This window comes from Lepidothrix coronata, unplaced genomic scaffold (genome assembly GCF_001604755.1).
Source record: "Lepidothrix coronata isolate B3197 unplaced genomic scaffold, Lepidothrix_coronata-1.0 Scaffold90, whole genome shotgun sequence".
Lineage (NCBI taxonomy): Eukaryota > Metazoa > Chordata > Aves > Passeriformes > Pipridae > Lepidothrix > Lepidothrix coronata.
In genome coordinates this window covers 934,585-952,007 of record NW_016690270.1, presented here as the reverse complement: position 1 = coordinate 952,007, position 17,423 = coordinate 934,585, and the positions used below count along the sequence as shown (strand labels likewise).

At 48.0% G+C, this 17,423-nt stretch overlaps 1 protein-coding gene across 1 annotated transcript; it reads left to right on the top strand.

Moving 5' to 3' along the window:
* The first annotated feature begins 2,312 nt into the window (after positions 1 to 2,312).
* Positions 2,313 to 13,292, top strand: LOC108500453 (tubulin alpha-8 chain). The gene is made up of 5 exons (XM_017821391.1): positions 2,313 to 2,392; positions 6,918 to 7,140; positions 10,496 to 10,644; positions 11,993 to 12,673; positions 12,902 to 13,292. The coding sequence occupies exons 1-5, from the start codon at positions 2,390 to 2,392 to the stop codon at positions 13,193 to 13,195; spliced, it is 1,350 nt and encodes a 449-aa protein (XP_017676880.1). The 5' UTR covers positions 2,313 to 2,389; the 3' UTR covers positions 13,196 to 13,292.
* The last annotated feature ends 4,131 nt before the right edge of the window (positions 13,293 to 17,423 follow it).

The following is a 17,423-nucleotide window of genomic DNA, read 5'->3' as shown; positions in this document are numbered from 1 at the left end:
GCACTGAGTGCCACATCCAGTCATTCCTTGGACACCTCCTTGGACAGTGACTCCGCCACTTCCCTGGGCAGTCCCGTCCAATGCCTGACAACCCCTTCCGTGGAGAAATTCCTTCTGATGTCCAACCTGAACCTTCCCTGACACAGCTTGAGGCCACGATGCCACACGAGACACCCGTTGCAGCCCCGGGAGTGGAGCTGAGGCAGTGCCAGGACAGGCTGCAGCTGCCCAAGTGCCTCTGTGAAATTTGACAAAGTAACACCAAAACATGGTTTTCTCACTGAAGTCCGACCCATACTTGGTGCAGTGGAGTAGTCTCAGTAAATCCAGAGAAGCAGGATAACGCTGCTTTCAGAGCTGAGGGACAGGTCAAAAATCCATTTCCCACTGGCTGTTAACACAAATCAGAGCAGGTAGTGAGTACAGCAGATAAACACGTGAAAAGCTCAGCTGAAGCTGGACCAGGGCACACTGTAACACTGCAGCCCAGCCTAATCTCTGATTTTATTTGTCAGCTAAGTTGAAAAGAATGCTCACTGCACTCACAGAGTGATACCATCTGCATTTCTGCTTTGGCAAGGGGCCTGACCCATCTCCTGTCATGGTGCTGTAACGTTTCTAAAGGAGACTAAAATCTCACAGTGTGACTGTGCCACTGGCAGTCCAGGGTTTGCCCCACTGCTGAACTGCAATGGCAGAATTGAAAGGACAGTGTGAGTCTTATTTCAGGTCAGAGCATTTGAAAAGCATAAATCAAATCTTTCAAAGACCTATAACTAGTTTAAAAATAATGAGATTTAAAAGAAAAAAATCAATGTGGGCACTTATTTTCCATGCATTATACAGTTTAGGTTAAACTTTGCTCACAGGTTGAAGATTTCCTTAGTAATTCACAACAACAGAACCAAATGTATTGTTCTGAATGAACACATGAAATTCTCACATGTGTCCTGGTGCCTAGAATGGGAGGCTTTGAGAAAGAAGAAAAAGACAACACTGAAATATTTGTAAGACAATAGCAACATGTGGAAGAATTAAATTCAGTTTGGCCTATTTCCTCTTTTAACCTGCAGGAAGGGGATTCCCAAATTTGGGTTTGCGAAGATCCCATCAGTCATGTGGTGCTGATATTTTTTTTTTCCAACTGAGAAAAGCACAACAGATGATAAAAAAAGGGGGAAAAAAAGATCATCTAACTGCCCTATTTTTCTCAAATAAAAAAGAACAAAAGAAACTAAAATATGGTAACTGTTTTCCTCTTTCATCTTTCATTAGTACTTACTGTGGTGGCTCATGGTCACTGCAGCTGCAATCTGGGCATGAACACCTACAGTGACAGGACAAGGGGGGGATGGTTTTAAACTAAAAGAGGAAAGATTTAGATTAGATGTTGGGAAGAAATTCTTCCCTGTGATGGTGGTGAGGGCCTGACACAGGTTGCCCAGAGAAGCTGTGGCTGCCCCATCCCTGGAAGTGTCCAAGGCCAGGTTGGACGGGGCTTGGAGCAACCTGGGCTAGTGGAAGATGTCCCTGCCCATGAGAGGGGGGTGGAATGAGATGAGCTTTAAGGTCCCTTCCAACCCAAACCATTCCATGGTTCTATGCTTTTAGTTCTGTCTCAGACAACCAGGACTATTCTGGTCTTCTTTACAGAACTGCTCCACTAAGGAGATGGTCAGAGCTAAAGGCACTTTGCAGCCAAGGTCATGCCCCAGTGAAGTTAGGCCAAGCAATTAGTATAAAACAAATCAGGAAAAAAAACCAGAAAGATAAGTTCTGTCAGGTCTCAGAGCTGACTGGAGCATAGGGAGAGGTTAGCTGGAAAGAGGCTGGGGGTTATTAGAAGTTGAATATTGATTGAATCTTTCAAATATATACCAGCACTAAGCAAAGAGCACTGCAGGACCGGGGGCCTCTGGGTGCCCACCCGGCAGGGCTGGGGTTCTAAGGGTGTCTCCAGGCAACTTCTGGGCGTAGGGACAGCGATCCCAGCCAGGGACAGCGAACCCAGCTCAGGACAGTGATCCCTGCTCGCGGACAGCGATCCCAGCCCAGGACAGCCATTCCACCTCAGGGACAGCGATCCCAGCCCGGGGACAGCGATCCCATCCTGGAGCCTGAGGAGTGTGGCTCCGGCCTTCGTTGGCGGGAAGACTAGACCCCGCCCCTTCCCCGCCCCTGGTTACGAATCCACCAATAGCTCTCGCAGAAAGGTGACAGACATCCTTGCCACCCAATGGCGCCCAGCTGAGCGCACGCCTCGCTAATGAGCGCAGTGCAGGCAGCCCATCGCCCCGCCCCGCCCTATATAAGGGTGAGCCCGGGCAGGGCTCCCGCTGTCGCGGTGCTGCTCAGACACGTTGCGCGTCTGTCCCGGCGCTCCCGAGCCATGGTGAGCGCGGGGTGGGGGGCGCAGGGGGGTCCCGTGCGCTGCGGGAAAGAGAGGGAGGGGGACGGGACGCGCAGGTCCGCCCTGGCGGCAGGGCGAAATGGGCTGGCGGGGTTGCCCCCGGCGGGCCCCGAGCCGTGCCTCGCCCCGGAATGTCGTTCCCGTGTCGCTCCCGCCGTCTCGTCCCAAAATGGTGGCGACCCCGCCGAGAACATGGCGGCCCGCGGGACCCTCAGCCCCGGGCACGGCCATCCTCCGTGGTCGCAGGTCCCTGCGGGAGCTGCCGGGGACCCGCTGGGTGTGACCCCGGGGAAGCTCCGGGGAGACCCGCAGAGGCGGAGCAGAGGAGCTCCTCTGTTCCCCCGGCCCGGGTGTTCCCCAGGTGCCGCTCGCTGCCCGCTGTGGTGTGAGGCGTTGGGAGCGCCGGGAATGAGCTGATGTGGAGAATTCCTGGAGGACGGGCGGGGGTGAATGACCTGGTAGGTTGTGAGTCACCTTGAAGGGGGATCGGGAAGGTGCGACCAGACGTCCCACAGGACAAGGTTCAGGTGCTGAGCTGGGCAGCACAGCCGGAGTCGGGGATGGGCGTGCGGCCCTTCCCCGTGGGGGTGTTGGCCTTCTACATCTCCCTGGAAAGAGACCGTCAGGAGGTTACATGAGCTTAACAAAATGTAGCAGGACTGCTTCTGTGGGCTTGTGAATGCGTGGGAAATATGTATTGAACTGGAAATGGTTACAAGTTAGAGTACCGATGGGGTGTGTCGATGTCCTTGCCCTTGCACTTCCCTGGGGAGCTGTTTCTGGTCACGCTTTTTAAATAAAGTCAAATCGGGAGTCTGAATACAGCCCCTGGTCTCTGCCAAGGATACAGGTTCCCTGGAGTCCCATCCCAGGGAAACCACGTTCCTCTGTATGATGTGCTGTTGAGCTTGGTCTGAGCTGGCACAGCCGTTCTTAGGAAATCTGGCTTTCCATCAACCTCACACAGGTTGAGCTGGACCTTAAATACTATGCTGGGGAGTGCAGGGGACCTACAGCCTGACCCAGTGGTGTGACGGAGGGAGCTGGGGGGCTTTAACCCAGCAATGAGTGAGTGCAGGGGGCTGGGTCTGCAGCTGCTGGAAGGGCAGTGACAGAGGACAGGCCAGTGCCCTTCAGCTGGACCCACATCCCATAGGGAAAGGAGGCAGAGGTAGAGACTGGGCTAGAGAAATTCTACCTGAATTTTCACTGAAACTGTTTCTGTGCTTGCAAATAATGTATGTAAGTGTAGGGAGGGCATTACTTCAGTAAAAAAAGGCATTCTGTGTTATGGCTTGAATGCAGCACTTACCAGCACTGTCTGTAGTACACATTTAAACTGTGGTAATTACAAAGCTCCCCTCAGTGATATGTGAAGGCCCTGAGCTGTAATGAGTGTGACAGCTCTCTTGCTTGTCATTGCAACTTGGAGATGATACTTTCAAGGCTTGGATTTTGTTCTGTTTTTTAGTATTCTTGATGCTGAAAAGGCCATGCAGAGCAAAATGGGCAGAGAGTATTTTAGTGTCTGTCAAAGATTTGTGTTTAATTAAATAGCTACATCCTACTTAGAAGTCCTTGGTAGAGTTGCAGGGAAGCAGTTGAAGGAACTCTTGAAGCAGGATGAACAGTAGCAGCAGGCCAGGCTTTGTGACTGACCTTGTCTAGACAAGTTTTGAAAACCTCCAAGGATGGAGCTCCCTTTCCACCTCTCTGGTGACCTGTTCCAGGGCCACGCTACTTGTGAGGCTTTTCCTAACATGAACCTAGACCTCAGAGCAGCCTCTGAGCATCCAACCTGGACCCACCTGCAGTGCAGAGGGAAGGCTTCTCCTACACTGGCTGTGTACCTCCTTTTGTAGCCTGGCAAATGGTTTGCCTTACCATGGTTTGAGGATGAGAATGCCCTGTGGGACATCCAGGCTGGTTTTTGTGGTGATCCCCGGGATCTTTGCAGCAGGGCTGATTCTCAGTCATTGCTGTTTGTACTGGTGCAGGGAGTCACTGCCCCATGTGCTGAACTTTGTACTTTGTCAAAGTAAACATGCCAAGGTTTAATGTCCCATCTGTAGCACCTGGTCTGTGCTGTGTTGCCAAGTTGTACTTTCAGACATACATTTTCTTTGGAACACAAGTCATTGCTGTTGCTTTGTGTAGCCTTAATGTAGTGCTCGTTCCTGAGATGCTGGAAAGCTTGTGTGTAGTCTGACATGCATTTACCTGGCTTGGGCATGCTAGTCATGGAATCCTCTGAATTGGAAGGGACCCACAAGGGCCATTGAGTCCAACCCCTGACCCTGCACAGGACACCCCAATAATCCCACCCTGTCCCTGAGAGTGTTGTTCAAACACTCCTTGAGCTCTGTCAGCCTTGGTGCTGTGCCCACTGCCCTGGGGAGCCTGTTCAGTGCCCAACCACCCTCTGGGGGAAGAACCTTTTCCTAATATCCAACCTAACCCTCTCCTGACACAGCTTCATGCCATTCCCTTGGGTCCTGTCCCTGGTCAGCAGAGAACCCTCTGCTTCCTCTTATGAGGAAGATATAGACCATGACCAAATCTCTCCTCTTCTCCAGGCTAAACAAGCCAAGTGACCTCAGCTGCTTCTCATATCCTTCTCCTTTACACCCTTCACCATCTCCACCATCTCTGTGGTGTAGTGTAGTCCTTACACACCCTTTCAATGACCTTCCCCAGCTGCTTAGGAGCTCCACCAGCAAGACTTAGGCCACTGGTAGGACCTCGGTCAAATGAGGATCTGTGGTGGTCTATGTTCTCCTCCTCCTGTAGAAGAGTTTCAGGCTGTCCTGCTCTCCTGAAGGGATGATTCCTCATTCATTGCCATGGCCTGGCCTCTCTGTGGCACTGCAGCTGGTTTTCTTGTCACCTGTTTTACACCCTGTAGGTGGGCTGTGTGTCCTCTGCCATCACAGCACCTTACCAGCCCAGTGCTTCAGCCTGGGAAGTGATGGCCTTGAGGAGGAGTAATGTGGCAGCAGCTCTGAGTAAGGCTGGTCACAGAGAGCTGAATATACAGCTTGGATGGATGGGAGCTTAAAAACAGCAGTTCAGCTGCACAGTGCTGTGGTTGAGAACAGGTGATTTTTTTGTTTGTCTTGTTTTGCGAATACAGATTTTAATGTTGTGGGGTTCCCAATGAATTTGAAAGGACCATGCTCCTGCTTTTCTGCATTAATTATGGATGTGGACTAGATCTCCCTGGAGCCTTCTCTTCTCCAGGCTGAGCACCCCCAGCTCTCCCAGCCTGGCTCCAGAGCAGAGGTACTCCAGCCTTTGGAGCATCTCTGTGGCCTCCTGTGGACTCACTCCAGCAGCTCCACATCCTTCTGATGTTGGCACCTCAGAGCTGGAGGCAGCTCTGCAGGGGGGTCTCACCTGAGGGGACAGAGGGGCAGAATCCCCTGCTGCCCACACTGTGGGATCAGCCCAGGGCACGGGGGGCGTTTCTGGGTCCCAGCACACATGGCTGGGCCATGTCCAGCCTGTTATCCACCAGCACCCCCAAGTCCTTCCCCTCAGGGCTGCTCTCAGTCCATTCGCTACCTGGCCTGTACTCCTGCTTATCCTGGAATTCCAGGGGACAAAATTGCCTTGCCCAGTCATAGGGTCTGAACATAACTTTGGGTAACAGTCACATTGAACTGCCCTATATGCAGGCTCTTCTAGAACATGTTCAACTGTCACTCAAAAACAGAACTTGAATGTAAAATGCCCCAGATGGACCAGGAGTTTGGAGATGTTTCCAATGTGGTTTGTTTTTTACCATTCAAAGCCCTATGATGAAATATTAAAGAAGCTGGGATTATGCTCTGGACACCAAAGGGAACCTGGGGATCTGTAAATGGGTAGAAATAGATCCTCTTGCTGCCATGGCTTCCATGAGATAGTTTTGTGTGGTGTTAAGGAATTGAGCACTTTGTGTGCAGCAGTGTGGTCTGAGACCTGATGGTCTTTATTAGTGGAGGGACACAAAGGGGTTTGTTAGACAAAGACTTTCTTACAGAGTGGCAAAACTTCCTAAAGGGATCAGGAGAATATTCTGATTTTATGTACATTAAATGAGGTGACCCTGGATCTTGGGGAGAGTTTTGCTGCCTCTGGTGGCTGTGCTCCTGGGGCTGGAGTCTGGGTTGTGCTGTTCTGGACACTTAGGCCAGTGACAGGTGCAATCACCAGCTTTTCTACATATTCAGTGGCTGAAGGATTTGGAAGAGTTGATCAGACTCTTCCTGTCTGATTGAAGAACAACAAGGAGGAACGAGCTTGTAAAAATGATAATGTCCAAAAGGGTCTGTCTGGGTGGAGCTGTTGATGACCGAAGGGGGATTTTGTGTTCTGTTGTGCTTTGTGCCAAATACCCCCCAACACCAAGACAATAAGGCCAATGTTTCAATGGCTCTGTGGGCTGGGAGTTCGGGGTGGGTGTGCAGGTTTGCTAAACAAGGGCAGTGCCGTTTGTGCTGAGCGATCCTTTTCTGTCCCGCAGCGCGAGTGCATCTCCATCCACGTGGGCCAAGCGGGCGTGCAGATCGGCAATGCCTGCTGGGAGCTGTACTGCCTGGAGCACGGCATCCAGCCCGACGGCACCATGCCCAGCGACAAGACCATCGGCGGGGGGGACGACTCCTTCAACACCTTCTTCAGCGAGACCGGGGCGGGGAAGCACGTCCCTCGGGCTGTGTTTGTGGACCTGGAACCTGCAGTCATAGGTAAGAGTGTCCTGCAGTCCCTTGCACATCTTTTGACTAAAGAACTGTGTCCAGTTCTGGGCCCCTCAGCTCAGGAAGGATATTGAGGGGCTGGAGCAGGTCCAGAAAAAAGCAACAAGGCTGGGGAAGGGACTCAAGCACAAGTCCTATGAGGAGAGGCTGAGGGAGCTGGGGCTGTTCAGCCTGGAGAAGAGGAGGCTCAGGGGAGACCTCCTCACTCTCTACAACTCCCTGACAGGAGGGGGGAGCCAGGGGGGAGTTGGTCTCTTTTCCCAGGCAGCGATCAGCGAGACAAGAGGGCTGGGTCTTAAGCTGTGCCAGGGGAGGTTTAGGTTGGATATTAGGAAGAATTTCTTTACAGAGAGGGTGCTCAGCCATTGAAATGGGCTGCCCAGGGAAGTGGTGGATTCTCTGTCCTTGGAGACTTTTAAAAAGAGACTGGATGTGGCATCAGTGCCATGGGCTGGGAACCACAGCGGGGTTGGATCAAGGGTTGGACTTGATGATCTCTGAGGTCCCTTCCAACCCAGCTGATTCTATGATTCTATGAATTAATTTCTCTAGCCCTAAAAAAATGCTTTGGGGCTGCAAATTTTTACTTGCCTGCACCTTCCTAGTGATGGAAAAGGCTTGGCTTTATGTCCACTGCGATGCAAATGTGCACTATGAGCTCTCAAGAATTTCAGTCTTCTCTTCTGCCAGGCTGTGGAGTTAAAAGGGTCTTGTGAACACGCTGCATACTTTTGCTATGCAAGGAGCAGTTATAACCCCTTGGAACAGTATGGCATAATGTGTGCTGCAGAACCTCTTTAAAAGATGTGAAAGTATCATTAAGCAGATTTCTTACTGTACATGGTGCTTTCCCAAAGCAATCTTCTGCTCTGTGTACCTTTAGTAGAGCTTGCAGAAATGGGTCTTCATCACTAGCCTAAATTCAGGGACTTCTTAGTATGCACTTCAACTTCCTACTACCTTATCTTTGAATAACAATCCACTCCTGAAAATCAGTTGTATTCCAAACTCTGACAACGCTGGCTCTTGGTGTTCAGGTGTCATCCCACACATCAGCCACTGACAGTCTCCCATCCTCGGGCAGTAGCTGCACTGCCAGCTCAACGTGAGCTTCCAGTTCACAAGACCCTTATTCCTTGGGTCACAAATCCTGGTTTTGCTCTTGCCAGTGTGTGCTGGAAGTAATTCTGCTGGAGCTGGTTTATGGCTGCCTTGCCTAGAGTAGTGACTTGAGGCTCTCATAGCAGGGATCTGTGTTGTCTGTGCTTGTGCAGTTGCTGTGTTTATCATTCTGCAATACAGAGTTGGGGGAAATGTGTGGATGTGCTCAGGCTATTCCTGTGTACTCAAACTGGATCTCCTGTAGCTTCTGTTCAGTGTAACACACTGTGGCTAACACAGCAGAAGGAACCTGTGAGGGGAGCAGAGGGCTGTGGGGCTGGTCAAAGGTGGGAGTGCTAGGCTGGTAACTTTGAAATGAGCCCAAGCACCCTCAGCCATACAGTAATATTCCCAGGAGCTGTTGCCTTGTGGCTGTTGTCTCCTCTGCTGCTGGCCAGGTGGGGGCTCTGAGCAACCAGGAACAGCTGAGTCACGAGGTGAGGGAGGGCAGGTAGCAAAGCTCTCACCTGGCCTTGGGGGAAGGGGAGCTGGTGAGTCTTGGGACAAATTAAAGGTGGTGAGTGTTCAGTGCTTGTTAATGATGCAGGTGTAGTATGGGGAGAGGGACAAGAGGCTGTCTTAAAGCTTGGTAATACTCAAGGTTACATCATGTGCCTTTCTGGGGGGTAGCTGCCCTTCTTTATTCCTGCCTAGGTAATGTGGAAATTACTGCTCAGATTCCTGGGCAGGGCTGAGATGGGACTCCCCATTCATGCAGCGAGTCCCTCTGCACTGAGTTTATGAAAACCCATCTCCTGTGCGTGTGGCAGCTCTGCCACATGTGTGCACAAGGGATTTCTGTCCTTCCAGAGCAGTGTTGCTCTTGGAAAAAAGCAGCAGGATGCTGGACATGTGCACCATCAAACTTTCCACCACAAAATAGGGCAGTGACATCTGAGAATTCAACACAAGTGTCCTGAAAAGTCTAACCCAGCTAGACTTAAAAAGATGAAGCACAGCATGTCTGGTTTAGCTGTTCCCTCAACTCTAAATTCTTTGTTCCAGCACACTTTCATAGTCCAGTGACTGATCCTCTAAATTCTACTAGTTTTGTTACTTCCCCAGGACCATCCTGACTCATACTGCACCTATCACCTGCCTTTTTCTTTATTTCTATGTTTTCCCTTATTACCCATATTTATCCTTTATAATTTGGAGTGGTAATGCAGGAAGTCCTGGACACATGAGTATTTGGGATGGTAAACTTCTCCAAATTGTTTGTTTTGATGCTGTCTTACAAATACTTCAGAATATTGGATTGCAGACTGCAGTGGGAGCTGCTCAGTTTGAATAGTATTTTTGCATCTTGAATTTTACTTATCTTTGTCTTGCTAGCTCTTTTTCAGATTAATGAATATAGGCAAACAGGCAACTTCAGCTGTAGTTCATAAAGCTCTCTGCTGTCCACCTGATTTTAATTAAAGGATGCAATACTGCATTAGCACACGACTCAAGAATGGCTTGAGCTAAACCAGAGACAAAGCTCTGCTGAGTGTCTTTGTACCTCTTAGGACAGAGCTTTAGCCTGCTAGATATAAGTGTGTATTTCTGGGACTAGTGGAGACTGTAACTCTAAATCAGTCTCCAAATGTGTAACTGCTGGGGGATGCTGTGTGTGCATCTGCACTGTTTCTTTAACACAGCTGTGTGTGCTGGAGCTTACAGCTCAGGGTTTGGATGATTGCAGAACTCTCCAAGAGCATCTCCTGTTTCTTTTGAACCCTTCTCTGCCTTTGGCAGAAAGCACAGTGAAGGGAAAGGAGAGGACAAGCAAGCCCACAGCTGCAGAAGCAACAAGGCAGCATCATGAAGAGCTTGGGAAGTAAGGGGGAAAAGCAGGATTTCAGCTGCTGAGCTGCAAAATGGACCTTGTCTTAAACTTAAATGATTCTGCTGCCACAGTCCAGTTTTAAATTGCTCTGGCAGGCCAATTTTAAACTCAGATGTAAAATGGAACAGTTTCTTAAGGAGTAACTTAACTTTTCTTAGTGATTCAACATTCAGGCTGTAGAAAGTATTGTCACCTACTGATTGGTAGATATCAGGTTGATTTTTATCTCTAAGGGTTTAAGTACCTTATTCTGGACACCCTCAGAAGTCTGAAAAACCTGGTGGACATAGAAAATTAATTTTAAATAGTATTTATATATTATGTAATAATAATTATCTTGTCTCTCCCCAGATGAAGTTAGGAATGGGACATACAGGCAGCTCTTTCATCCTGAACAACTGATATCTGGTAAAGAAGATGCTGCAAATAACTACGCTCGAGGTCATTACACAGTTGGGAAAGAGATAATCGATCTAGTTCTAGAGCGTATCAGGAAACTGGTAAGATTCTTCTCTACTGAAAGCTCTTAAACATCTTTTTTACCCTGTTTTACAGGATTTGGAAATTAGGTTATTCAGTACATAGTTATTCAATACATAAGCTGTGCTTTATATTTTTTGTGGTAGGAGAATCTGTGGACTTTAGTCTACATCTGGTTTTATTCTTAGCCAGCTGAGAATGGCTGGATTATTCCTGTCAGATACAGCTTTCAAGTGACCTAAAATGCTGATGAGGCACCTAAAACTTCATATGTAGTTTCTTGTTCAACTTCAGAAAGCCAGGACAAAAATTATGATTCGCATAGTTCCTGCTGGAAAAGGATTGGTCTCTGACTGTGGCTCTTTCAAGGAAGTTTAAATAGGAGTGTTTCCTTCCATGGTTTAGACTGTTTCCATTTCCTGCTGTTATGATTTCTGGGTTAATTTTATGGTAATAACAGTAGAAAAGAAACAAATCTCAGTAAGTGGGGATGTTTCAGGCTCCCCAGTGCTTTGATCATGTGGCAGACTTACACAGATGGCAGCTTAGGAGGGCTGAGTTCCCTTTTTAGGGCTGCTAAGCATGTACATTACCCAATCTGTGTCACAAAGGTGGGAATTCTCATTGCACAAAACAACCCAGGTATACCTCTGGTGCTTTGATATGGAATGCAAAGTGTGTCTTTGTGAAAAGTTCACCTTTTGCAGATCACAACTGGAATTATTCTCAGCACTTGGCTGCCACAGTCTCTAATTAAAGCAAAGATAAGTTTGCAGCAGGCTGTACTTTGACCTGAAAAACATGGTTGTAATTTCTTTTTACAAGCTGCTGGGAGTCCCTGTCAGTCCTGGGAATTGAGCTGAGCATCGTGTGGCACCTCTTAGTGAGGACAGAGCTGTCTCATTTTGTCACCTGAGAAGCCTGAACTGGTCTGGCTCTGTAATACACTGTGACAGCTCACTCCCCTGAAGAGATACATGCTTGGCACTTGTGCAGGTTTAGAACCAGGAGCTCTGGGATGGGGATTGCTCCACTTCTGTGCAGGTGGAGAATGTCAAATCAGTGTAAGGGATAGATGGTGTGTAGGTCTTTCAACATTCCTGCTTTTCTTGATTATTGTTAATGGCCTTGGCTGAGAATTGGGAGTAAGGGGGATTTTGAGGTAGCAATTTGAAGAGGTTTAAAACAGCCAAGAATACAGTGTTTTTCACGGGATACTTTCTTGGTTATTGGTGGATAAATCAAATTCAGTACTTCTGAAGCTTGAACAGTTGGTATGTGTTAGAATTCAGAGCTGTCTTTCTTGAGCTGGATTTGGGATGCTTGATGTCCACACAACAACTCGAACACCTGTGTTTTCTCTTTCAGTCAGATCAGTGCACTGGCTTGCAGGGTTTCCTGATTTTCCACAGCTTTGGGGGAGGCACTGGATCTGGTTTCACCTCTCTGCTGATGGAACGGCTCTCGGTTGACTATGGGAAAAAATCCAAACTGGAATTCGCCATCTACCCCGCACCTCAGGTCTCGACAGCTGTTGTGGAGCCGTACAACTCCATCCTGACCACCCACACCACGCTGGAACATTCCGACTGTGCCTTCATGGTTGACAATGAGGCCATTTATGACATTTGCCGTAGAAACCTGGACATTGAACGCCCAACCTACACCAATCTCAATCGCCTCATTGGTCAGATAGTGTCGTCCATCACTGCTTCCCTCAGGTTTGATGGTGCCTTAAATGTGGATCTTACTGAGTTTCAGACTAACTTGGTGCCTTACCCTCGGATCCACTTCCCACTGGTGACGTACTCGCCGATTATTTCAGCAGAGAAGGCCTATCACGAGCAGCTCTCTGTGTCAGAGATCACCAACGCCTGCTTCGAGCCCTCCAACCAGATGGTGAAGTGTGACCCCCGCCACGGCAAGTACATGGCCTGTTGCATGTTGTACCGCGGGGACGTCGTTCCCAAGGACGTCAACGCCGCCATCGCCGCCATCAAAACCAAGCGCACCATCCAGTTCGTGGACTGGTGTCCCACTGGTTTTAAGGCAAGTCTCAGCCCTGTCATGGCTTTTCAGGCTTCTCATTCGCTGTCCTGGGCTCATTGAGCTGTTCTGTAGGTACCTGGGTTGTATTTTAGGAAGTGGAGGTTTGGGCTCTCATACAGAGCAGCTTTGTGAGTGACGCATTTTATTCAACTCTTGTTGTCTGACTTTGATTATAGTCTCTGTCAAACACCACAAAGAAACTCATGGTCTCTTCTGCATCTCCTGTAGGTTGGCATCAATTACCAGCCCCCTACAGTGGTTCCTGGGGGAGACCTGGCCAAAGTCCAGCGGGCAGTCTGCATGCTGAGCAACACCACGGCCATTGCCGAGGCCTGGGCTCGCCTGGACCACAAGTTTGACCTGATGTACGCCAAGCGTGCCTTTGTCCACTGGTATGTTGGAGAAGGGATGGAGGAGGGGGAGTTCTCAGAGGCCCGGGAAGATTTGGCTGCTCTTGAGAAAGATTATGAAGAAGTGGGCACAGACTCGATGGATGGAGAAGATGCAGGTGAAGAGTATTAAATCCAACAGTGAATTGCAAGTCTTTGCCATTTTACTGCCTCTTTAGTAGCAATGTAAATCATGTCAACTGATTGGAATAAACTTCTTTAATCAAGAACTTTGGTAGTGTCCAAGCACTATGTATACTCATTAACTGTGTGCAGTCAGCAGTCCAGGAGATGGAATTTCTTTTTAAGGAAGGTAGCTGAATAAAATAACCATGCTGTAGTTCAATGAGTTCTTGTCCTTAAGACATTGCTATTTGAAGACATATTAGTGTCTTATCCTCCAGAATGAGACTAAAATGAGCTGGAGCTTTTGCTGCAAGATGGGTTAGATCAGTTAGTTCTGAGACTCCAAAGCTGGTGTCACAAGAGGCAACAGGTACTAACCTTGTGTTACCTGTAAAAAATGCAACACCTTCAAAACCAAAGGCTATTTGGGTTAGTTTTCTTCTATTTTTAGATTTAATGGGGGCCAGTAACTTAGAGATGCAGTAACCTGGAAAGATGTGCCATAGCATGAGGAACCTGGAAGGGAAAGGTGCCCAGGAAGGGTGTGTCACAGCACGAGGAAAGTCCCACCTCAGCCAGAACCTGTGTAGTGCTTGCCCTTGTGTTGCTGTGTCCTCCCACAGAAGGAACTGGAATCCCTGTCTGCAGCTCTTAGGAATCAACTTTTGCCTGAAGCAAAATCTCAGGGTTAGCTGGCCAGGGTTAAACACTAGTTTTCCCTAAATCTAATTGTTTTGTAGAAGTAATTAGTCCATGGGTTCAGATATGAACACTGCCATCCTTCTGTGTAAGCTGATGGAACAGGAGGGGATTTGGCTAATCAGGTTTATCTTCAGATGTGAACAGCCTCTGTCTGAAACCTTCTGCATGGACTGAGTGGGGGCCTGGGCACACAGTGAACCACAGACCAAATAACTTCACTGCTGTGGAGTTGGATGACTGAGGAATCTCCCCCAAAGGTGGAATAGTCAAGTGTCAAGATGATGATTGAATACTGAATGTGATTACAGGATACCAAAGATGGGATTTGGGCTGGAGAATTCCCTGCTGTCCTATTTCAACCTTATTTATATTGCTTCTGATTTAATAGCAGAATGTGATTGAAGCCTTGCAGCATGTTAGCTGCAGATGTGCACACCTGCTTGGAGGGAGTCTCAGCTGGGGTATGTGAAATTCCTGAACTCCCTTCTGCTTGGAAGCCTCAGTGCTCAGGTAATGCTACAGTATCTGACATCTCCTCACAAAGTGGGGCCCTTTCCCTGGTCCCAGTTGGGTGGACTTGTTCTAGACCGGGGGTATCACCTCTAATTTAGAGTAACAGGCTGCTGCTGTTCATGGAACAGCCTGGTCTGTGAGGGCTGACCAGGAGTTCCTTGGGCTGAAAACCTGTTGTCCTGTCTCTCTGTTGGTTTTTGCAGCCATTGGGTTGAGTCAGTGTGATTTGAACTGGAAGCTGCCAATTTTACATAGGTAGGGAGAGCAGTCTTAGGGCTTTAGCACTTCAGTGAGTGGCTCAGTGTCAGCCACATTGCTGTGCAGGATGGGTGTCAATCATACCTCCTGCCATTCGGCACAGCTGAGTGTGGCCAATGTTTCAGTGAGTTTCTTGTTTTGCTTTTCCTTGCAGTTTTATGTTTCAGGGTAGAAATAATCATCAAGAATTTAAAATCCTGTTGATTAACTTATTTTCCTGCTTACTGGTTGATTAAGCAAATGTTTGGCAGGGGACAAGCACATTCCTTCCAGTCAGAACAGCTCCATTTCAGCACAGATTCAGGTTTTAGTGGGATGGCAGTGCCCATGAGAGGAGTGTGCAAAGGGCTGTTTCATGCCTTGCAGGTGTCAGGTTTTCACACTGAAGATCCTGTATGGCCAGCAGATCATGGAGAGGGCTCTGTGCCACAAGTGCCAGCACCATGATTTCCTCTGGAAGTTCAGTGTTTCGGGGTTGTGGATTTCTGAACTGGCCTTCATTGTAATCTCTTAGTAGTGATTTGGCTCTTCTGTGAGGAATTTGGTTTCACTGAGGCTTGGCCTGCTCTGTCTCCTGCAGAAGTGCCTGGGTTTTACTGCACATGTGGATTACCCATATTTAGGACACTGCCAGTGCAGTGGGAATTGGCTTGTGGTGTGTCTGTGTGTTTTATCCAGGCATGGACAGTGATGAGTCTGTGCAGGGCATGGCACTGAGCAGCTCTGTGAAACCCTTGTGCATATGGAATGCTGAGCTCTGGAAAGCTGGGAATCTTGCTTTGTGTAGGCAGATGAGATGCATTATGCTTTTAATTTTTAAAAGTAACATGTAATGCTACTTAGAGAAGATGTAATCTGAAACACCGCTGGAGAAGGTTTCACAAGAGATGCTTTGTCACATGGTTGCCATTGGACTGATGCTGCAAACATATTATACATTTTCAGCCTACATCATACTTGAAATTTCTTTATATTAGTATTAAGAAACACTCTTGCCTTAGCCAGTGGGCAGCTGATCTCAGTGTAGGCATGTGTATGCTGAGCTAAGATAAGATAGGGTTTTTCTCAGATATGAAGCCAAGAAAATTACAGCAGGAAAATCCTGCTGAAACTGCTCTTGCTTCAGCGAGCTGCAGAAATCCTTAAACATGTTCTAATTACTGGCTCTATGGTTGAATGAACAAATGTGTGGTTCATCTGTTTCCTGAAATGTAGAGGAGATCTTGCACTGAATTAGTTTGAGTTTAAGAGTGTGTACGTGGGACTTGCAGAGGCTCATATCAGCTGCCCCTTTAAGGAAACTGCTTGCTTTGCACTCCGAAAGCCTTTCTCTAATTCTACCCTTTAAATGTTGTTTTCTTTGATAAGAAATGCCCACAGTTGTGCTTTGCACAGTCATGTGCCTGTTTGCACTGGCAGAAGTGCAGGCATTATCTGTTGGTAACTAAATATATCTTTACCTGTGTGGTGACACAGCTTCCTCCAGTATTGAGATTGGCAATTAATAGCTCTCAGCTGATGGAATCACTTGTGTGAGTCATGAAGTGAAGGAGGAGGAAGTGGGCTGGAGCCCATGGGGGTCACTGTGAACTCTGTAAATTCTGGTGTTATCTGTAAGATCTGTTCTAGGACAGTTCTGGTGCTGTGCCAGGGGAATGCAATGCAGCAGAATCTGATTTCCACCTACTCTGCCCTCTGAAAAAGCAATCCGAGTCCCCTTTAATGTGCTAATATCTATATTATATATAGATATAATTATGTACATTCCTAATTTCTATAGTAATTGTAAGAAAAAATCTCATTTGAGCAGCAGAGGTAACATAAACCCACAGCTACACATGGTGACACCTCTTGTCTACAGAGCAAACTGTTCTCAAATAAAATCAGAAAGGGCTTCTGTGCCTCTGATAGGTCAAGTTCTGTCACACAGGTAACATTCACCCATTCAGCCTATTGTTGCAAAGCAGCAACTTATCTAAGGGAGCTCTTTGGAGCTGGAATTGGTGAGATTTTAAAGTGAGTAAGTACAGAAACAGTAGGGTGACTCCAGTATTGCGCTGGAAAAAGGGAAGAGATTGCAAATGACACTGCTTTTGGCAGTGTTTTTGGAAAATGCAAAGCATTATCTGAAAACAATGGATAGTGTAAGTTGGTAGTAAAGATTCTCTGGCTTTACCTTCTTCCTTTCTCCACAGGGCAATGGTGAAGAGCTGGACAATGATGGTTCCTGGGCAGTTTAGGGTGACTTCTTGAGGAACTAGTGGGAAAGCCAAGGGAATAGCAGTGTCAATCCATTACTTTTTGCTCACTTAGAGCAGCCACAGTTATGTTGCCATAGTTCTTGGCTGTCTTGTCCCAGGCATTCAGCCTTGCTAGGCCTGCTATTGGCATCCTGCTCCCTCTCTGGCAAATTCCCCAAGACAAGCCAGGCCAGCATCGTTCTGAGCTCACCTCTGCTGTGCAGTCAAATCTGTGTGAATGTTGTAACAACAGAGACCTGGTGCTGCTGATGTGCTGCCCTGTGCCATTCACCTCTGTGTTCTGCCAAATAAACCTGTTTGCCTTTGCACCAGGCCATGGGTTCCTGTATGTAGGAGATGCTGCACAGAAGCAAAGCTGCAGTGGTCACTACTTACAGTGCAGAGCTATTTCAGTGTAATGGGGTGGATTTTTCACTGGCCTTGCTGAAGTTTTGTAGCAATGGGAGATCCCAGTTATTTTGCAGATTTTTGTCAATCACAGACTGTTTTGAGTTGGAAGGG